The sequence below is a fragment of the Peromyscus maniculatus genome, chromosome 6 (assembly GCF_049852395.1).
Source record: "Peromyscus maniculatus bairdii isolate BWxNUB_F1_BW_parent chromosome 6, HU_Pman_BW_mat_3.1, whole genome shotgun sequence".
In the NCBI taxonomy this organism is placed as follows: Eukaryota; Metazoa; Chordata; class Mammalia; order Rodentia; family Cricetidae; genus Peromyscus; species Peromyscus maniculatus.
This window is the reverse complement of record NC_134857.1, coordinates 61,577,315-61,600,680: the sequence shown is the minus strand read 5'-3', so window position 1 is coordinate 61,600,680 and position 23,366 is coordinate 61,577,315. Positions and strand designations below refer to the sequence as shown.

General features: G+C 39.6%; 1 protein-coding gene across 1 annotated transcript in view; it reads right to left on the bottom strand.

Moving 5' to 3' along the window:
- Positions 1-23,366, bottom strand: part of Pdgfc (platelet derived growth factor C) — a 166,019-nt gene that overhangs the window by 53,905 nt on the left and 88,748 nt on the right. Inside the window, exon 2 of the mRNA XM_016003806.3 lies at positions 17,149-17,344. Coding sequence (XP_015859292.1) covers positions 17,149-17,344 — 196 coding nt within the window. The remainder of the gene's footprint in view (positions 1-17,148; positions 17,345-23,366) is intronic.

The following is a 23,366-nucleotide window of genomic DNA, read 5'->3' as shown; positions in this document are numbered from 1 at the left end:
TGAAGACTGAAATCAGCAAAGGAGACTTGGTGTGCACACAGTCTTTACACTTCCTGGGGACACAAGTCTTGACAGAGGAAAATAATTGATATTTTTCAGTAAGAGACTTGAATCTCAGAAAGCAAATAAATAAAATATCCTAATTCTACCTCACATGAAAAGCATAGAAACAGGTTTTTTGTTTGTTTGGTTGGTTGGTTTGGTTTATTTATTTTCTGGGATTGCCCCTTGGCTTTGTTTACTAGGACAAGGGACGAATGAGATCTGTGGGATTCTGTTTTTTCACTGAAACCAGTGATTGAATAACGAGTGGTTATCCATCAAATGTTTTCATTTCCAAAGAAAGGAAACAAAGCAAAAAAGCTTTATCTCAAAGGGGCCAGTCCGGTTGTCAGGTGATGCAATCAGGGCTGTAAGTCCTGCTAAGGCGATTACTTCTTATTCCATGGTGTGAAAAGGGAAATGAGAAACATCAGGCTTAGTGCCCACTTGGATCATTCACCCCCAGACAAGGTCCCAAGGCAGGGATTATTTGGCAACAGTTTGATTTTATTTTCTTCTTGTTCCATTTCAAATACTCTTTCATCCTTGCTCTCTATTTCCTCCCTCTCTGGTTGCCCCTTCCTGTTGCTTTTACACCAAAGACTCCGCCATCGTCTTTCACAGGTCCTCACACTGCCAGAAAACCTAGCAGTTTTAAACCATTTCCCACAGGACACTGCCATGCCTTCTGAAGCTCATTAGTCTTATATATATGATGTAAGTCATTAGTATGAAGCTCAAAGCCGTTGGTAGTAGCATAGCCTTTCATTAATAAGACTTCAGTGATGTTTATAAAAGCAAAAAAAAATTAAACTCTGTTATTTCAGATACAAATATGAAAGAAATGTGCTAACTATCATATACACAGGTAAGGCTGGGAGACAATAAATGGCCATTCCTGACAATTTATGTACCTTAATTTCAATTGTTGATTTGTTTATATTTTTGTTTAAGCTAGAGCTCAAATATGGAAACTACACTTAGTCTTAAACTAGTCTTAAAGAGAAAATAGACCAAAGACAATTTTTTTTTTGCTTTTTTTCGAGACAGGGTTTCTCTGTGTAGCTTTGAGCCTTTCCTGGAACTCACTTGGTAGCCCAGGCTGGCCTCGAACTCACAGAGATCCGCCTGCCTCTGCCTCCCGAGTGCTGGGATTAAAGGCGTGCGCCACCACTGCCCGGCGACCAAAGACAATTCTAAAGATACTCTTGAGTATTATCTTCATGACTCTTGTTCGATCAGTTGTTTACTACTACAGTGTGAGCATAAAAGATTCCATTAGGCTGATCTGAGAATGAACTTCTTCAAGTTACCCAAGAGAAAGGCACACACACACATCTGTTCTCTCTTGTCCCGCCGCCTTCAGTCAGAAAACTTTTGAAACTTTGCAGACAGCTCCTCAGTCTACTTGAGGGCTTTTGGGCAACTGAGTCATTGTGAACTGCTTAAGCCTTTAGTCATTATGAACCTCAACCTGGGCGAGACAGCGTATTTCAGCAGATGGTAAATATGACCGCATGTTTTGGTACAGTGATTCCAGCAATAATGGCCTTGTCATAGGTCAAACACTTTATGTCACCAGATTATTACTCAGGGGTTCCAAGCTGCACAGCAGTACATTTCTTTAGATATGCTTAGAAAATGCCAAGTAGTAACTTTCAAGGATTACATGTCAATACTTTAAAAGTTATGTATCAAGTCCCCTAATGCAAGATTACCTGCCCAGTTCGCTTGACATAATTTCACCGCCTCAAACTTCATCCACATAGGAGTTTCTTAGGCGAAGCCTTCTGGGAGTTCCAGAGGCTGAGGCAGTGAGTTCTTTGCAACAGGGTCCATACCACACCCATCACAATTTAAAATTTTATTTTTCCATGAACATTCTTTTGCTTTTCAATGCTTCTGGAGTCCAAAGGGCCATTGAATAATCTTTGTAGCCCTCATATGTAGCATGATACTTGGTGGATGCATAGCAGGGTGCATGACGGCTGGCAGAATGGGAGGATAAGTAAGTACACACACAGACAACAAGGCAACAGATTTATAGACAAATATCAAGAGACAATGTTGCCAAAAATACAATTCTACATATGGGGTTGCCATAGAAATTGCTCATATTTTTTAAACATTCCACTCATTCTTTTACTCCTAATTCCGGATATTTACATTAAATGCAAGCTAACTGGTTTTTCTCAAGTGTAACTACGTTGTTCAGAGTAATGAACTGGATATAGTATTTGAAATTTGTTTTGATGTTAATAGTCTTCCATTGCTCACTTGCTCGAGATGTCCATGGTAAGCACTGAGCTCTGTGTACACGTCTCCCACTCTGGTTTAACAACTAGCTATGAGACTTGCTATACTTTAACCCCATGGTCTAGCTTTCTGTATCTTCATACTTATGTGTCTTCAGGGCAATACATCGTCAAGCAGTACTGGACACACGGCTAATTGAGAGCATACTTATGCTTATACATCCCACCTAGACAGTCCTTCCTGTACTGGATACAGAACTGGGAATGAAGCATTAACCACAATTTCACAAGTGATTGAAAACTCGTGTTCCTGATTAATCATTTTCTCTGACCAAATATTTTGCTTTATTTATTTATTTACAGGAAGAAACTGGAGAGATTGTAGTTAAATATTCTGATTTACATCATACACTTTTAAAATAGGAGATGAAGAAATTCTAAAGAAGAATGTGACTAACTTCCAACCTCCTTCAAACAGCCACGATAGAAACAGTTATTTCAAATGGCTTTATTTAAAATATTTTGTCTCTCTCATTCCTATGTATTAGAAACCTACAATATAAGGTCCTTGTCATCTTACTACAGATGGACCCTCATAAGAACTCTGAAGTCTCCTCCTCTTGCACACTCCTCTCCAATATCACCAAGGGCTTGCCTTCCTTAATAGCATGTCTTAATTGGTCATGCTACCTTCTTAAAATACAAATTTGGGTGTCAATCATAGCTATTTTCTTTCAAATCTGGATCTCTAGGGTCACCCCTTCATCAATATGTGTTGCATTTCTTTCTGTTTTCTACACTGATTATTTTCCAGGAGCCTGTTATTGAGCAACTCAATAACAGTTCGGTTACAACTGTTGAGTCATCCTTGCTAAAAGCCATATCCCAGTGCAGAAATTCATGAAGGTGAACGCCAGTGTTTGATGTTTCTTTGCAGCCAGCTTGCTGATTATCTGCAAATCTCTTCAGATTGCATTTCTGTCTGCACGTCTCTACTATCAGTCAGCTACCTGTCATTATTACAAAATACCTGAGACAATCAACTTACTCTCTTACAGAGAAGTGCTGTTTTGGCCCTCAGCTTTGGAGGTTTCTGTTCATGAATGGTTGTGCCGCATTGTCCAGCCTGTGATGAGGCAAAACAGCATAAAAGGAGAACAGAGTCCAGCAAAAACTCTCCTATCATGGACCAAGGAGGAAATGCACAGGATGTCTGGAGACATACAATCCCCCTTAAGGTTAGACAAATATGTCCTAATGACCTCCTACTAAACCCTACCTTTCAGAGGTTCTGCTACCTCCCAGTAGTGTCATCTGGTTATCAAACTTTAGCACAAACATCACTAGAGGACATTCATCATCCAAACCACAGAATACACTTTCTTTTCATCATCCTTATTATTATTATTATTATTAAGAAATTTTCTGTTCATTTTACATACCAACCACAGGTGCCCCTTTCCTCCCTCCTCCCACCCCCCTGCCTTTCCTTTCCCCAACCCCCCCCAATTCCAATCCCCTCCAAGGCAAGGACTCCCAAGGGGAATCAGCAGAGCCTGGTACATTCAGTCTAGGCAGGTCAAAGCCCCTCCCCTGAACCAAGTTTGTGTAAGGTGTCCCACCACAGGCACTAGGTTCCAAATAGCCCACTCATGTAGCAGGGATGGATCCTGATTCCACTGCTAGGGGCCCCTTAAGCAGGTCAAGCTAACAACTGTCTTGCCTATGCAGAGGGCCTAGTCCAGTCCCATAGAATCTACAGCTATTGGTCCACAGTTCATGAGTTCCCACGTGTTTGGTTTGGTTGTCTCTGTAGGTTTCCCCATCATGATCTTGATGCCCCTTGCTCATAGAATCCCTCTTCTCTCTCTTTGACTGAACTCGTGGAGCTCAGCCCGGTGCTTGGCTGTGGATCTCTGCATCTGCTTCCATCAATTACTGGATGGAGGCTCTACGCTGTCAGTTAGCGTATTCACCAATCTGATTATCGGAATAGGCCAATTCAGGCACCTTCTTCACCATTGCTAGTAGTCTAAGAATACCCTTTCAAATCCAAATGATACTATATACTTCATCTACTCTGTAAGTATATTGATTCTTTTCAAAACAGCCTTTTATTTCATACTTTCTTGCTTCTGTTTTTGTTTGACAGGCATACTAAGTATTCTTCTGAGGGCATAGGTTATACTAATGCTTCTAGCCTGCCACTCAAGCTTACCTACTCTCTATAGATGTGCAGTAAGCATATATTAATGCTGGTGTAGAACAGGGACTTCCACCTGATCTGCATGTAACAATCTGGAGCATAACATCCATAGGAACAGATTGAACATGTAATGAAATATTCTAAATGTGAGTCTGCCTCACTGCCATAATGACCCCATAGGAAGGCAACAATTCATATGATGATTGCCCGTTAGTAGATAATCCGTAGTATCTAACAATTTTTGTTTTTATTTACTTTCTGGATAAAGAGAAAAGACAGAATGGATTTTGTTTGACATGGCAAATACTAAAGCCGTGAATAACAAATAGAGAGATTACAGATTAATCGTCATTATTATTATCATCGTCATTATCACTATTATGTAACCTGTATGAGTGTTTAGCCTATACATATGTTTGTTTACATATGCACATGCCAGAGGAAGTTATTGGATCCTCTGAATCTGGACTTATACCCCCTTTTTTAACTGTCATGTTGTTGCTGGGAACAAAACACAGGTCATTCTCTGCTTGAGCAGTGTTCTTGACTGCTGAGCCCCAACTGTTTGACTGCTGTGTGTGCTGACACACTTATAGCCGGGAAGCCATCTCTACCAGCTCTGCAAACCCAGGCATATTGCTTTCACCTCTTATCTTGGTCTGAGCCCTCACTGGTTGAGCAGGTAATAGTAGGACTACATGAAGTTACTTCCATGTCAATTCGAAAAGATCTTTTACTAGATGTAGAGAAGAGACTAGGATAGGGAAAGGGAGACAGGTTACTCAGTGAGTGCATAGGATAACTAGATGGGAAGAACAGTTTCTCATGTTTTATTATATAGTAGTGTGACCATAGCCAATCATAACATAATGTATATTTCTATATAGGCAGAGGAATTTACGAGTGGTCTCACCACTAAGGAAGAATAAATGTTAGAGGTGACAGATATGCTGAATGTCTTGATTTGATCACTGCATAGTGCACACATGTCTCAAAGTGGTCCACTGCTTCCATACATACATGCAATAATAACTGAATTTAAAATAATAGCAATTTCTACCACCATAAAAGATCCCTGAAAGTTTGGAGTTGCTGTAGATAACCACGATAATTCAAGCCACAGTTTCCTGATAAATAGTGGGAAAGCATGTCTGGTTGCCTTGGTTTCTCTAACCCAGCTCCCCAAAACTTGAAAGCATCCGAAAGATATACAATGTGCAAGCAGTTTCAACCTACACATGTTATGTGTTATCTTTTTTCATTCTCCCCCCTTCCCTTTCTCCTCTTTTTCTTTCTTTCCTTTCTGTCTAAATATGTCACATGGAAACTTAGCATATACTTTTGGATGTTCCTTTTCGTCATGTGAGAAAGACAAATACACAAGGGTCTGAATTTTGCTAAGCTTAACAGAGAATGACCACAATCAGCAACCTGTTTTCAAATTACTAAGGGCACTTTTTGGAAGTTCTTAATCAAGATAAATAGCAGGGAAACTGAAATGAAAGAAATTTTTCTCCTCAAAAATCGCTGTAATAACATAGAGTGAAAGCCTCATTTCCACTGAGATGATCCCCAATGCCTCAGCACAAACAAGGCCTACCACAATCCCATGAAATAATTTTAGAAGCAATAAATTATGGTTCATTCAATTTACACAAATATTTTGATATCTTGAACTGGCTTGCTTGTTCAAACCGACCAACTGAGATGGAGAACTACAGAGAGAGAGTACACAAAGAAACTTTTTTTCCAGTCAATATGGGGATTTCTGGTGAGAATTGGGCAGGAGCCTGAATCAGCTGCTGCCTGGGATGTCAATTGTCTCTCCTCAGACTGAGGGCAAAGCTTACCTGAAGATTGAAAATTTACTTACACATTCCCCAAGTTATTCCAAAAGCTATGAGGAATAACTTTCCAGGGCAAAAATGTTTCAAAATCTGCTGAGGGTGACAGGTGACATGGTAGCATTTCCTAAACATAAACACCATGCTGAATGGAAGATTTCTTGGTTTCATGGGTTCAAGTCCTATGGTGAAAAGCCAGGTAAGATGCACACTGACTGTTGTCTGAGAAGAGGTGTGTAGTGAGGAAATATGTCAGGAATTTGTCACAACAGATTCACTGCAAAGAAATTCTTTTCACTGAACTGACTCCAATATGAACTTTGCTGTTAATTTAAGCATTTTCCATTTAAAAACTAATGTTGGATTAGATATGGATTTTAATGTGAGGAATTATCAGTGCATCAAATTGGTTTAGAAACTAGAGTAATATATCTTCAATTCTAGTGCTCGCAAAGTATTTTTATTAAAAAAAACTTGAATATTTTCAAAGCAGATTCATAAAATATTGTTTACCTGGAGACAAAATTCTTTGTATCTTATTATATATTTAAAACCTTCAAAAAGACAAAAATAATAGAAATCTACCCAGTGCTAAAAAGAACTGTATCTTCTATGCCAATATAATCCATTTATTTTAGTGTATTCTAGGAATTTATTGATGTGGCTCAATATATTTAACAGGTAGAGTGCTTGCTTAGCATATTATCTTAGTCTATTGATGTGAAGAGACAACATAACCACAGCAACTCTTATAAAGAAAAGCATTTAATTGGGGCTGGCTTATAATTTCAGACGTTTAGTCCATTAGCATCATGGCAAGGAGCATGTGGCACACAGAGAGATAGAGTGCTGGAGAGGTAGCTGAGATTTCTACATCTGGATTCCCATGCAGCAGGAAGAGAGAGACTCTGGGCCTGGCTTGGGCTTTTGAAAACCTCAAATCCTACCCCCAGTAAAACACTTCCTCCAACATGGCCACACCTCCTAATACTTCTCAAGGAGTGCCACTCCCTGATGACTAAGAACTCAAATCTATAAGCCTATAAGGATCATTCTTATTCAAACCACCACATATATATAAAGTTCTAGTTTCATTCTCAGTACCACAAAACAGCAACGAAACATATAAAATGATTAAGTAGGCAAAGTGCTTTAGCCAAGACCATCCTGCTAGTAGCAAGTCACCTAAGTGAATAGAAGACATGACAGGCATCCTAAATAGACATTGTTGCCAATAAATTGAATTCTTCCATGCAAGCAGGTTTCCAATTCATCCTAACCAAAAGTCAAGGAAATCAATATGCTGAATGGAACTAACCTTTGCAATTTCCAAACCAGTTGTTCCCTTGTGTGGGTGCTAAAAACTACATTTGGGATTGGGATTTGACCTTGATTCTGACAAAACAATCACCTTTTCTTGGGTGTTATATTAGATTGTAGTAACTGTAACCCTGGCAGGAATACAAACCTCGGTATACTAATGACTTAAGTGTGCTCCCAACAAAAACCAATGATGGGTTCTAGATTTCATGCCCATGCAAACACACACATATACATCCTCTCTCTCTCTCTCTGTCTCTCTGTCTCTGTGTCTCTGTCTGTCTGTCTCTCTCTCACACACACATACAGATATATCCTCACATACAAACACACACACATACACACACACACACACACACACACACACACACTGGCACATGCATTCAAATACAAATCCCACATGCTTTCTCTCTCTTTTGTTTGCAGTACTGAGGACTAATCATAAATGCTCAAGCACTCTACCATGGAGCAACAACATTAACCTGAGAAGGTACATACTTACGTAACTGAAAATGTAAGGAGTTATTCTATTTGGAGCAAATTTTACTATCTACATACAGAGAAGGGCACCCCTATGTTGTCTTTTATGTTTACACTCTAAAATTAAGTTCACAGAGAGCTCTGTCTAGGAGAAAAAGGACATCTGGCCATCTGGCCTCCTACACTGCCCACCTTTGGGTAAACGTCTGTGAAAAAGGCAAGGCATGGCTTATACAAGCATGTACCATGACCACCACTCAGGTTCAATAAATCTTAAGCAAGCCATAACCACCATATATCTTTACTTCAGCACACTGCACAAAGATTCCCCTTTGAAGTGAATTAATGAAATGTTACATTTAAATGAGGCTTTTCCTATAACATTTGTACTCACAAAGTTTTGATCTAATAATGAATGCTGTCTTTAATTCTGTGTCTATATAACTATAGAAATCTTTTCTTCATTTTCAACATTTATTTTTCAATAGACACATGGGGGCTGTAATTTTATGAGGGGCATTATTGCAATGTGAAACACATCAACAGTGTGGAATGTGAAACTCAGGAGCAGTGGTACTTCTATCTCCTCAAATATGAGTGCCTATGCCCCGGGTGTGGATCAACACTCCTGTAAATTGTTGTCCAGTCATTGAACCCTCTGGAGGCTTTCCTAACGATGCAGGTCACTGTCATTTTTAATTTATTAAAAATTGACAAAATCATGTTTTTATCCAATATACTATGATGCATTTCCCCAACTATCCTCTACCATGCCCCTACTCCTAGTAACCCTTGTCTTTTTCCAGCTACTCCCCATAGAATCTTATGTCCCTCATTCATATTCTTTCTCGGTCTCTCTATCTCTCTTTCTCTGTCACTATGTCTCTGTCTCTCTCTGTCTCTGTCTCTCTATGTGTCTGCCTGTCTTCTTCCTCCCTCCCTCCCTCCCTCCCTCCCTCCCTTCTCCCTCCCTCCCTCCCTCCCTTCCTTCCTTCTTTCCTGCCCCACTGGACCCAAGGCTGTGGCCACTGGACACTGTGATTTTCTTTGCTGCCACCCCTGGCTTCCCAGCCTTATGGAACTTCTTTCTGTGGTTGATATCCATAGCCCTTCCACAGCATTCACTTCAAAATACAGTTATAAATTTGTTGTTTTGGTGCTTCTGTTTAGGGGAAGAGAGGTGGACACAACTCTTCAGCCATGTTGAAATCTTTCCAGGTTTTCTGCTGTTTTGTTACTAATTGTCAGGAGTGCTAGCAGCTACTTCTGACTCACTGGTATGTTAGATTGTAGTAACTGTAACCCTGGCAGGAACACAAATCTCTGTGTACTAACGACTTAAGTGTGCTCCTGACAAAAACTAATGATTAGCCCCAGAGCTGATGTATGCTCACTCACACATGCACACGTGTGCATGCCCATGCAAACACACGAACACCACACCACGTGCACTCAAATACACACTCCTACATTCTCTCTCTCTCTCTCTCTCTCTCTCTCTCTATCTCTATCTCTATCTCTATCTCTATCTCTATCTCTATCTATCTCTCTCTCTCTCTCCCCCTCACACACACACACACACACACACACACACACAAACATACACACACACACACACACACACACACACACACACACACACACACACTTGTAGTACTGAGGACTAGGCATAGATGCTCAAGCACTCTACCATAGAGCAACAACACTAATCTAAGAAGGAGCATACTTACTACAACTGAAAATTAAAGGAGGTATTCTATTTTGGGTAAATCTCAATATCTACATTACAGAGAAGGGCACCCCTATATTGTCTATTTTGCTTTTATTTTTAAAAACTGAGTTCACAGAGAGTTCTGTCTGCAACATAGACAGCAGTGTACAGGTGCTTCCTGCTACCCCTAATGAGAATGAACACCCCGCCTTCTGTGAAAATGGTGGCATGAAGATGCATCTTGGGTGAGTCACTTCCATCAACTTCTCTCACAACCAACCCAATGCAGTGAAGAGGCCCTTAGTGTCAGTGCTGTGTCCCTCTGTTCATTTAACCCTGATCAGTTGCACACAAACACCGATCCTTTTGCACAAGTTAACTTTCTTTTCCATTCTGTCATTTTTCAAAGGAGAAAATCAAATGACTTAGAAATAAATCCATCTAATAATGAGAAGTATATTTTAACCAGCATCTGTCTGCATTATAAACAACTGAGGAAGCAGGCTACCAAAAGACTAACTTTATTAATAGGGAGCCTTTTCCTTTTAGACAGGTGGGACTTCAATGGAATCTAGTTTCCAGAAGGCAGGTAATTAAAATGCCAGTTTAGGTCAAGAATGTGTTAGATGTGAGCCTCAAGGTTTCTCAGCTGATGAAGTCCTAATCACCCTAGTCCCATCCCTGGGAACAGCACGGTGGAAGGAGAGAACCAACTCTGGAAAGTTGCTCTCTGATTTCTACATGTGCTGGGCAAGTGTGCCACCCCTACCACACACACACACCAAAAAAGCATTTGTTAAAAAAATATGTTATTTGAAAGATCATATGGCAAAATGAAATGAATGCTTTAATATCAGAGACATAATTACATTACACACACCATGGAAAGAGAAGCTGAGATGGAAAGGCTAACACAGAGTGTACCATTTCAAGTTTACTCATTCCAAAGTCCTTTCTTAGCCAGCCATGATCCTGGCTTCCATGGCTAGTGCTTTCTTTCTGATTAGACAATCCGGGTGGATAGTTAATTAATCAGTCAAACAATGAACTTACATTTCTTCAGTCCTATGTTGTTGTTGTCTATATACAAGCCAATATGCCACTTAGATAGCCTAAGTAAGTGGCTTCATCATGACCACCAGTAAGACAATGTAAAGTAAGGGCATGTCACAAAGAAAGCTTCCAGCAGCCCAGAACCTCATAGCCTACGAACCATCAGGCTCTGCCTGGGTCAGTGAAGGAAAGCAGCCTCTGGGTAACACAATCACCAGGAAGGTGGGCAAGGGAAGACTAGCAGAAGGAAATGCTGGGATATAAGAAGAAGGTGTAGGGAAAATAGCAGAGCCTACGGAGAGACAAATACTAGGGTAGACAGACAGGAGTGTGGGGCATTACAAACACTTATTTTTTTCTACTTGGAATGTTGATTTTGAACTTTTCAAAACATAAAACCAAAACATTTCATTAGCTAACAGCATAGTCCTTTGATCTAGCCTTATTCGAATCCCCACCCATCATTTTAAGTCCTCTGAGGAATGTTTTTTGTTTTGTTTTGCTGATTTTTTTAAACTATGAAAGTACATTCTACAGAGGTCAAAGGAAAACAAAGCTATAAATTATGCCACTGAGCTAACTATACTCAAAAGAGTTGCTGGAAATGGCAATTGCCCTCCAAAAGGAGCTTTATTCTGTGGCCAAAAGTACAGGTGGGAAAACAGTAACTGGGAATTTGAAAGCTGCATGACAGTCTTGACTGCCCTTAGCACCAAGAAGAGGCACTACTATTTTTGTACCACCTCTTCCTCTCTGAGTACAGAGACAGGTTTGCTTTCAGGAACCCAAATCACAGTGCATCACCTTGACTTGGGGAATGGGCATGAACTGGAAGATTGCCAATCATAGTAGCACAGTTTCCAGTTCCAGCTACTGCAAGTCCTTTTTTAAATTTATTTAGGCCCCAGTACTCCATTCACACCCTTCCACACCAAAACCCCTCCGACAGCAATTACAAAAATAGCTCCTTTCCCCATAGCTTAATTGGCATCTGAAAAGAACAGGGATCTAGAGAAGCAAGTGATCTAGAGAGGGAGACAGAGGCAAAAGAGAGTAGCAGGCACCCATCCTATTAGTTCAGCCGCTGGATAAAGTCACCACCGAAACCTTCAGTGACATGATCCAAACTGGTTGTCTTCCCTAGAAAGCTTTTGCGGCTGTCTGAAAAATAATCCCAATAATACTCCTCGAATTGCCTCACTATCTTTCCGGTCAGGCCACTGACTAACGAGGGAAATGAATTTTAGTACTGCACAGCTCCAGAGGCATGTAAGATTGTTCCCAAACACCTAGGCAGCAAGGGCTCTGGGCCTGCTCCAGTGTTTTCTTGATGTTTCCACCCTGTAGAAGGCAGAGAGAGAAGGAATACCTCTCCTGAAGACCACAGAACGGCACGATCTCAAGGGATTTGCTCTAGTGAAAATTCTAGCAGTGTTGACAATATACAATTAGCTATTTTGTCTTGAAGCAACAGATAACAGATTTTAAATAGAAAACACTGAAGTCCTGTAAATTCTCATTGCACCCAAATGCATGAGTACCCTAGCTCCTAGTGCATCAGTGGGAAAAAGTATAAAGCAGTAGTTCTTTATTTTTGGAGCAATTGAAAAAGTATCTGCTGAAGTGCAAGACTGAAGAGTTACAGTCCTGTAAGTTTGGAGCTAGGGAAGTCAAAACTGAAAATCCTCCAAGAACTCTGACCACCTGCAGTCTCTCTTCAGATGTATACATTCCCAGAACTGTCTTCCTATGGATCAGAGCAGGATTCTTTAGCAACAACAGCCTTGTCTTCATACAGCATGAGAAAAGATGCTCATAACCAGCTCAGAGTTCAACGCTCTTCACCTCGAGACCCCAGCCATCACTGCAGATTCTCCACTCACCACCTCCAAGGCATTTCTCACTCCAGCCAAACCCCTTGTTCTCACAGTGCCTACATTTCCCAGTTCTGGCAAACTGAGCCTTCACTTCTAAATCATGCAGCCATTGGTTGATTTTGAGTAACTTTGATGGGGCACGCCTCATACACACAGTATTTTGGAGCTGTTCTCCCTAGAACCTGTCCTCCTAAATTTTAGTGCATGTGAGTCTATTTTTAGTCACACCATAGCAATGTCCAGGTGCCACTGTTGCCTCCTCTCCTTCTTCACAGCTTCAGTGGTTTGTTTTGGGAACATGAGTGATGTGAATGCGTGTAACTTCTCAAAATTCCTCTACTAATCTATAACTCCTAGGCTGTGATGGTGTGTTAAGACAGAGAACCTTGGGTGGTGATGAGATTATGAGCGTCATTGTTATCCTCACAAAAAATAAAATAAATACCTCATTCCTTGTGCCATGTGGAGAGAGAGCAAGAAGACAACATCTGTGGCCAGGCTGCCATCACCCAACCCCCCACAGAGATCTCTTGGCACCTCAAACTTGGACTTTCATTCAGAAATGAGAAATAAATTTCTATAGCTTATAAGCTACCTGCCTATGGCATTGTGTTACATTAGCCTAAATGGACAGAGACAACAATGAGCATCTTCATACCTCAGCTCTCAGGGTGCCTCCTAAAGCAAGGTCTGGAGAGGTCAATGATGCTGCCAGCCACTCTGGCTGCCCCTGTGAAGACAAGCTAGCCACAGAGTTTCCATGACATCTAGGGCCCAGGAACACAACCATCTCTGTCTTCTAGAAGGTGTCCAAAGCCTCCCTCCAGAAGTACTGCTTTGTTTGCTCCATCTGTCTTGTGTGCGCATCAACATAAAATTGAAGTAATGAGTTACAGTACATGCTGATTCTGAATCTTGGGCTCAGGTAGGGAGAGGCTGGACATAGGGTATCTAAAAAAGATACATGAGTGGCTTTGGCTTTCTCCAGTATCAAATATGGAATTGTTTAAACCAAATATGATCTATTAATAGTATGGCCCTCTTTCCCTCAGTCCTTTTAAGGATCCCCAAAAACCATTTTGCTTGGGAAGTCCTTGTGATGCACTCAAAGGACTCCATGGTTAGTATCAGCCACATAAACAACACTGTCTTTATTTAAGCTGTATGGCCACCAACTAAGGCATGTTTTATTGTTTGCATAAAGTGACATTTCCTCAAAAATTTTATGTTGCACAACTTGCAAAGGTTTTATTAAACTGGTATAAGAAATCTATGGCATTCTCAAACACAGAAGTCAGGGAAATACACAAAAAAATTGATGTTTGAGATGTGAGGTCTGTGTGGAAAGTTTAGTCTACCCATCCTATGTAGAACTGATATTTATTTATTTGTTAGCCCAAATACCCAATTATGGTATGATTTATAAAATGGACAGCAAAGCAGTGTAAACCCAATCCATTAAAGTAACAACTGTTCTGTCTGTGCACTGGGTGGGTAGCATTTTATCTTGTCTGTTTACTAACCTTTACCCTAACTATGGACTATGTGAGGGCACAGACATCTCCTGCACACTGCGGTCATCATATTACCCAACACAGTGCTCAATAAATATTTGTTGAATGTGGGAATAAATAAATGAGTAAATAATAAGGCCACATTAATTCTACTATAAACAGGAGGAAGACAAGCAAATGTCTAGAGGGAATGTTTTACTTTTAGAGAAAGGCTGTAAATATTTGATAATCTTAAATTCTAAATATTAAAAAATCTCCATTTAATTTAGGAAATTCATCATTTCCATAATCCACTAAGTACCCTTCACAATCAGTCCCCCCTCGTTTGTTCCAGTGTTCCTACCTAAAAAAGCCAAATGTGGTGAACCATTACTGTCAGTCCGATTGGCAATTAATAAATCCTCTAATGCCATATCTTATGATCTTTCTTACTGAACCTTATGTGCAGTGAAGATATTCTTTATACCATAAAAAGGAACAAACAAAAAGAAATGTTATAAAAAAAAGTTTCCTACTAAAATCTTCTCCTTGGCACATTACATCTCTCTAACATCAAAAGCCATGGAAGAAGAGGGTCAGTAAATAATATATTAAATATGACTGTGTAGAGTGGAGGACCATAAGCCTCTTAATACAATCATCCTTCTCCATATCAGCCCACCTATTCAGGTAGACAGACAGAAAGGGGCAGAGACAGAAAGACAGTTAAAAAGCAAGAGAAACTGAGAAAAAACATCTCCTGTTTATACAAGGCAGTACATGCATGCATATGTGCTTATAATATTTATCTGCCCTATTTCTGCATGACCCTCCCAAATCCTACCCCACTGGTGGCATATTGTATTGGCTGAAGCTATATCAACACACAATTACCACAATGTTGCCTTCCATGGAGCCCAGGGATTCTCCTGTACCCAGGTAAACAAGGCTACTGTTGATTCATGGATCATACTTGCCTAAAGCATGATCTATTTTCTTTTTTTTTTTTTTTTCATGAAAAGCAGCAGCAGTTGACATTGACAAACACAGCCAGCCCCTTAGGTCACTGATTCAATGCTGCTACATCCAGGTCACCTGCATGATACCCTATGGAATGTGGGATTGAATCCCAGTCATCTCAGGAGAGCTCCTATTTCTGATGGTTTATATTACATATAGAAGGAAAAACAGTGCAAATCTGAATCATAGACAGAAGAAAGTCTGGGAAATGATGGTAAAGCTAAAAGCTGACTACAAAATATGAAGTTTACTTGACATACACTGAAATATTTATCTATAATAAATGACAAAAAGAATTTTCTCTTTTCCACTAAAGACATTCCCAGTCCCACTGCCTGGGGGCCTCCCAAACAGTTCAAGCTAATCGACTGTCTCACTTATCCAGAGGGCCTGATTCAGTTCCATGGGTGCTGGGAGGAAAGGGGAATCCATGGCTGATATGTAAAATTAAATTAATTATAAAATAATTTAAAAAAGAAAGAAATTTAAACTCAGAAAAAAGATATTTCTCTTTTAACTTGCATAGCAAAGAAGACACAAGGAATCCAGCAAAGACCATCAAGTAAAATATTTTTATGAGCCGGGCGGTGGTGGCGCACGCCTTTAATCCCAGCACTCGGGAGGCAGAGCCAGGCGGATCTCTGTGAGTTCGAGGCCAGCCTGGGCTACCAAGTGAGCTCCAGGAAAGGCGCAAAGCTACACAGAGAAACACTGTCTCAAAAAACCAAAAAAAAAAAAAAAAAAAAAAAAATATTTTTATGATACACAAATGGCACTGAAATGGAAATTCTTAAGACCACCCAGCCTTGACAGTCATAGCCACATGGGATTGAAGGAGGAACATTGGTCTGATTTAAGGTAGTACTTCTAAGTGGATGAACTATCCCACCTGGCCAGATCTTGAATGCTGCTGAGAACCATGGTGCATTCCTACCTTTCATTTTTTATCCTGAATGTCAAATTCTGCTCTTCAAACTGTATGCCTTCCTTCTGATGAGACATAGGCTTCTTAGATCCTCATGCATGTAGTTAGGTATCAGTGTTTCATATAAATAATGTACATCTTTAGATACAGCTTTTGCTTGTGCACATACACGTATGAGTGTGTAAGTGTGTGTGTGTGTGTGTGTGTGAGTGTGTGTGTGTGTGAGTGAGTGTGTGTGATATTCATGTGTAAGTGACTTGTGGGTGTATATGTGTGTGTATGTCTGTGGAGGCCAAAACCCAATACAGGGTGACTTACTCAGCTGCTTCGCTACCTTAATATTTTGAGACAGGATATCTTTGGTTGGACCTGCAGTTCACAGCTTCAGATACGTTGACTGGCCAAAGAGTTGCACAGTTCTGTCTCTGTCCACCCCAGCCTGAGATCTTACACCAGCTACATGGGTGCTAGAGGTGTGAAATCAGGCATTCATGCCAGCAACGGCAAGTTTACCCCCTGAGCCATTATCCCAACTCTCTTCAAATATCCTCATCTCAGTGACTTGACTTTCAGGAAGCTCAAATATAAAATTAATGCTAGTGGTCATCCAGATTGTCTGATATAAGTACAATCCTTTAAGTAGCTTTTACTATCTATTTTCTCTTATAAGCAGTTGCACTCAGATATGGTTTTCACAAATTATATCAAGGCAGAGAGAAAGACAGAAAGCAATCACTGAGTTTGTGCATGCATGAGGATTCTGATTCTTTTAAAAGAAGGCCTTAGTGGAAATTGAATTTGAAGTGTTGGTAAATTTAAGTTCATCAAAAACAAACCCAAGGTTCCATTTAAAACCATATCATGGAAGCAGCTTGAAAAACACAGAGCTCCATGCTGCTGGAACTGCAAATGTGTCACTCACTTGCAAATATCCTCTTCAGGGTCTTCCAGCCCAAATCTCTCATCAAACGTCAGCTGGATCCGCATGTTTTCATCAGCTGCAACTAATCTCCACACCAGCACCGTATTTCTTGGGTAAGTATGTGGAAACTTCGGGCTGTGGATGGTCCCATTAGCAGAGACAGTGACAACTCTCTCATGTTGGGGATCTTGCACTCCTAAAGCAAAGAGACAGTCACAGGGACACTATTAGAACAAATGTCTCCAAAATCACAGGCTTCAAGACAATTGACTACTTTTATTATTCACATTTGATTCCAGGTGTTGAAGTCAAGTATGCCTTCTACAATATAAAACAAGTGTCAATCCTTTCAAAATGTATCATTTCTTTTAAAGCTATGTATTTTTACTATGGAAGGAAAATGGAAAATCAGTCTTTTTAATATAGTTACTGAACTGTAAGTCACAAACTTTTTGGATTCTAAATGAGTTTAATATAATTCTATAATTTTATAACATTTTTTTAAAAACAGGATCCCATGTAGCCCACACTATCCACACACTCACTATGGAGCTGGTTTTAAACTCCTGATTATCCTGTGTCCATTTTCCAAGTGTTTGGAAGATAGACTTGAGCCATCAAACCCAACAATATAATTACATTGAAAAAATACAAGTAATTATTAGCTTCCTAAATAATGATTGCTTGGCTAGTTAGGATATATTTATTTCATAGTTTGCATAAATTTTATTTATGAGAAAATATGAAATGCTTGGAGAAAAAGAATTTGAGGCTACATGAGTGAAATGGAACACGATAGAAAGAGGTCATCATTGTCTCCCATATCTGATGGAATTGTCAACAGCAGACCACACTACAAGCTTGCAGACCTGTCTATCTGCTCTAATTCCCAGTGCCTGAGAAACCAAACCAACAAAACCAAAATGATGCCAATAGGAGCTTACTATTTCTACCTAGATATATCTATCCAGTAGAAGCTTAGCATTTCAGAGGAGCTGGAATTGCTGACTCCACATCATAGATGACCTTCCAAAATAGTTTCTCAGCCTGTGGGTAGCAAGCCCTTTGGGAGTTACACATCAGATATCCTGCATATCAGATATTAACTTTACAATTCAAAACAGTAGCAAAAGTGCAGTTGTGAAGTAGCAGTGAAAATACCTCTATGGTTGGAGGTCATTACAACCTGTGGAACTGTATTAAATGGTTGCAGTATTAGGAAAGGTGAGAACCATTGTTCTAAAGTAAAATAAGAGCAAAGTGATGGCCTTGATTTTTGTTACAAGAGAATTTTGTGACCAAATAAAGACAACAAAATATAGCCAAGCTTGCAGCGTTTCTCAATGCTTTAGCTGGTTACCAGGGTTTTTGAATTTCTAAAAGAATATATTGTAAAATATGATACCTGAGGTTCCCTGGTTGGGTATTTTCCTATCGGTAAAATGAGATATTCATATATCTCTCAAACTACATGGCTGATGATATCTTTTTTTTTCTTTTGATGTGTTTGTAATTACATAAAAAAGCAGGCTTTAATCCACTTAGAATAAAGAACTAAGATAGTCTTCAGGCCATTAAAATTCATTCACAGAGGAAAACAACAAACAAAACTAGCAAACTTTTAAACCATCCTTTATTCAATTTCTCATATAATGCTATGAAAAATGTTACAAAGGCTAAATGTACCTGGGCATATGAAGAAAGGAGCATGGCAGGATACTTGACAAGATGGGTTGGCAGCTTCTATCCTCACAGTAGCATCAGGCCACTTATGATGGCAGGTCCAGAGGACCACTCACATAGAGACACACTACAGCACAGTGGGCCCTCTTGGCAGTTGGATTCCAGAGAGTTGAAAGCATCCTTATCTTAAGGCATCACATTGGAGCCTGATTTTCAATGACTAGGAGCTTAGATGTATGGTTACCTACTAATATAGAGTAAGTTCTTGATACCAACCTTTGGTTATGTCCCTTCTGTCTACAGCAGTGTTAGTACAGCCTATTACACTGTCACATTTCAAAAGAAAGGGCACTTTCCTTTTCTTTTTGTGTTTTGACTTTCTGACATTTACTTTTCTCACACTTTCCCTCTCTATAACTTTTTAGTCAATTTCCTAGTTTTCTGATTCTCGAGTCATTCTCATTTTTTAATTTAATTTTATTATTTTGTATGTATGGGTATTTTGCATGTATGTACGTCTGTTTATCTGGTGCCCAAAGGGACCAAAAGAGGATGTCAGATTCCTTGGAACTGTAGTAACAGACAGTTGTTAGCCACCATTTAGTGTTGGGAATCAAACCTGGGCCCTCCAGCAGATTAGCCAATGCTCTTTCTTAAAATTACAGATTTCACACTAGTAACCTCACTTTCTTAGTGATAGGAAGGAGTCTCACATGTCTGTCCATCAAGCCCTCCTGGCCTTGTTGAACTCTGCTCAAGTGTGGGGTCTGCTGACTCAGATCAATCAAGAGGCAGATTTCTTGGGAGGCCATATCCCAAGTATACAGAGCCCATAGAAGAAGTTGGGTTCATCTTAATCTGAGAGAAATCGTGCAGTGTGAGAGATTCAGTGAGAGAGGGATTCTTGCTTTGACCATGTAAGATGTTTTAAAGCTTGAGCAGAGGACCAGGAATGCTAGGTAGCAGGGAAATATGAATCTTATTCTGTAACCTCAAGAAACATGAAGGCATTGAAAGTAATCTCTTTTCAGCTACCCCCAGAAACAATTATAATCTAGTAGACAGTTTAGGTCTCCTGAGACCCTGAGTGGGAACTCTGTTATGTAGAGTTTGCACTGGCCACATAAGAAGTATTAATGAATATACAGACATTCTTATGTTACTAAATTTGTGTCAATTTCCTATATACTGTTAGAAAACTAACAAACATTCTATTGTACAAAAAGCTTAGATTGCAAACATTTCTTTTTGTTCCCAATCTTCAATAGTAATTACAGCAATTGAATCAAAGTTTTGCTTATAGCTATGTTACTAAAACCAAGTTGATAAAATAAAATTTAGGAATAATGAATTTTTAAAGAGATAGAGATGAACACAAGGCAATACTGTTAAGTTGAAAGAGCAAACTGTTTCATCCTTAAACTACTCAGGGTGAATTTTTCATGGTATTAAATAATGTAATGCCATATTTTTCTCCATACTTTGACTAGTCCTTGGAAGCAAGCCTTTGTTCAGAAAGTTTTCCTCTTCCTGGGTGTTAATGATGGATACTGCTTTTTGAGTATGCTTACTTACATAAAATAATCATGGCTCAAGGCTAGCTCTGTGGCAGAACACTGGCCCAGCATATGCAATGACCTAGATTCCATCCCCAGTAGCAAACATACAAGAATAAGTAAGTAAGTAAATAAATAAATAAATAAACATGAATATATGAGTAAATAAAACCACTATTTCTCTAATGAAAATAGCTTGACACCAGTATATTTCTTAGGATCAGAGAGGGATCTAGCCTCATAAATTTTATTTAAAAATGGCCATGAGCTATTGAAATATTCACAGATTATTTAAGTTTTTATTAATTAATTAATTAATTAATTTTACATCCTAACCGCAGCCTCCCCTCCCTCCTCTCCTCCCACTCCATCCCTCTCTCATCCCTTTCACACCCCCCTATCCATGCCTCTTCTGTAATCACTCAGAAAGGGGCAGGCCTCCCATGGGCTTCAGCAAAGCATGGCATATGAAGCTGCCATAAGACCTCCCCCTGTATTCAGGCTGGGAAAGGCAACCCAGCATTAGTAATACGTTCCCAAGAGCCAATCAATTGACTAAGGTCAGCCTTTGGTCCCATTGCTGGGAGTGCCACATGTGGACCAAGCCACACAAATGTCACATATATGCAGAGGTGGTTGATTCAGGCTCTGAGTTCCCATAAGCCAGCCTCATGGTTTCTGTGTGTTTTCCTGCATTGTTGCTGACACCCCTGTGTCCTACAATGCCCCCCACTCTCCTCAACAGGATTTCCTAAGTGGGTGTCAGTGTTTGGCCATGAATCTCTGAATCTGCCTCCACCAGTCACTGGATGAAGGCTTTCAGATAACAGTCAGTGTAGTCCCCAATGTGATCATAGGGGATATCTAGTCCAGGTTATGCATCCTCTGCTGCTTAGTGTCTAACCTGGGGCCATCCTTGTAGACTCATGGAAGTTTCCCTTGTATCAGGCTTCTACCCAGTTCCATAAACCCCCCTTTCTAGTCATCTCTCTCAACACTGTCCCCCTCCAACCTGATCTGTCAAGTTCCCATGCCCCACCTTCACGCCCCCAAGTCCAATTAGATCTCCTCTATTTTCCCCTCCCAGGGAGATCCACACATTCCTCCTTGGGTCCTCTTTGTTACCTAGGCTCTGTGTGTCTCTGGATTGTAGCATGGTAACCCTTTACTTTACAGTTAATATCCAATTATGAATATGTGCATAGCATGTTTTTCTTTCTGTGTCTAGGTTACCTCACTCAGAATTATTTTTTCTAGTTCCATCCATTTGCCTTTGAATCTGCCCTTATGGTAGGATGGCATGTCCTTTGGATATATGCCCAAGAGTAGTATAGCTGGGTCTTGAAGTACATCAATTCCCAATTTTTTGAGTAACCACCATATTGATTTCCAAAGCAGATGTACAAGTTTGCGCTTTCATCAAAAAATGGAGGAGTATTTCCCCTGCTCCACATCCTCTCCATCATAGGCTGTCATTTATAGTTTTGGTCTTAGCCATTCTGACAAGTGTAAGATGGAATTTCAGATTTATTTTGATTTGTACTTCTCTGATGAATAAGGATGATGAATATTTCTTTGAGTGTTTCTCTGCCATTTGAGATTCCTCTGTTGAGAATTCTCTATTTAGGTCAGTAACTCATTTTAAATTGGATTAGGTTTTTTTTTTTTTTTTTTTTTTTTTGATATCTAGTTTCTTGAGTTCTTTCTATATTTTGAAGATCAGTCCTCTGTCAGATTGGTGAAGATCTTTTCCCATTCTATCGGCTGCAATTTTGTCCTATTAAAAGTATATTTTGCTGTACAGAAACTTTTCAGTTTCATGAGGTCCCATTTATTAATTATTGCCCTCAGTGTCTGTGCTACTGGTGTTCTATTCAGGAAGTTGTCTCCTGTGCCAATGCATTCAAAGTTCTTCCATACTTTCTCTTCTATGAGGTCCAGTGTAACTGGATTTATGTTGAAGTTTTTGATCCACTTGGACTTGAGGTTTGTGCAGATTGATAGATATGAATCTATTTGCATTCTTCTACATGCCAACAGGGTTTCAAAATAGGGTTTCCCTATGTATAGTCTTGGTCATCCTGGAACTCACTCTGTAGACCCAGCTGGCCTTGAACTCAGAGATCCATCTGCCACTGCCTACTGAGTACTGGGACTAAAGGCATGCACCACCATTGCCTGGTTATATTTAAGTATTTTTAAAGTAAGCTATCTTTCTATTTTTCAGCTTTTGTGATAGCCCCCTACACGTGACAAAGATATACACAGCAGTAACTTGCATAGCAGCTAATATTTTAATGAACTGTTTTTCTAAACATATCTATTAATATTCAATATATATCCTACTATATCTCAAAACAGATCCCTTATATGCAATATATGCTTGATAAATTTAGCATCCATTGTCATATACAACTTGGAAATAGTGGTTCTCAATTTGTAGATCACAACCCATTTGGAGTCAAACAAACCTTTCAACAGTCGCCCTAGTTGATCAGAAAACACGGATATTTACATTATGATACACAATGGTAGCACAATTACAGTTATGAAGTAAAAACAAAAATAATTTTATGGCTGTGATCACTGCAACTCTATTTAAGGGCTGCAGTATTAGAAAGGTTGAGGACCACTGATCTGGAACAAAACTGCTAGCTATTAAAAGATTATAACTCTATTTTCATATACACAATCAAAAGTTCATGACTAAAGTACATATACTTAGCTCTCTGTTTACATTTTTTTTGCCTTTATAGTTCATGATTTCAATAACCATCGTTTGAAGAAAAAAAAACTCTAGCCCCTCTTTGTGGTAATAAGAATTGTAAATTTTAAGTTAAAATTTCAGCTTCCAAAATTCACTTCAAAAGGTGAGGTAAACAAGACATACCACCAACCTATGTGATTTGCAGGTGTCAGTCAATGTTTCATGTAGATCTCAAACAACTAGGCCTCTAATCAAAAAGGAAAAAAGAAAGA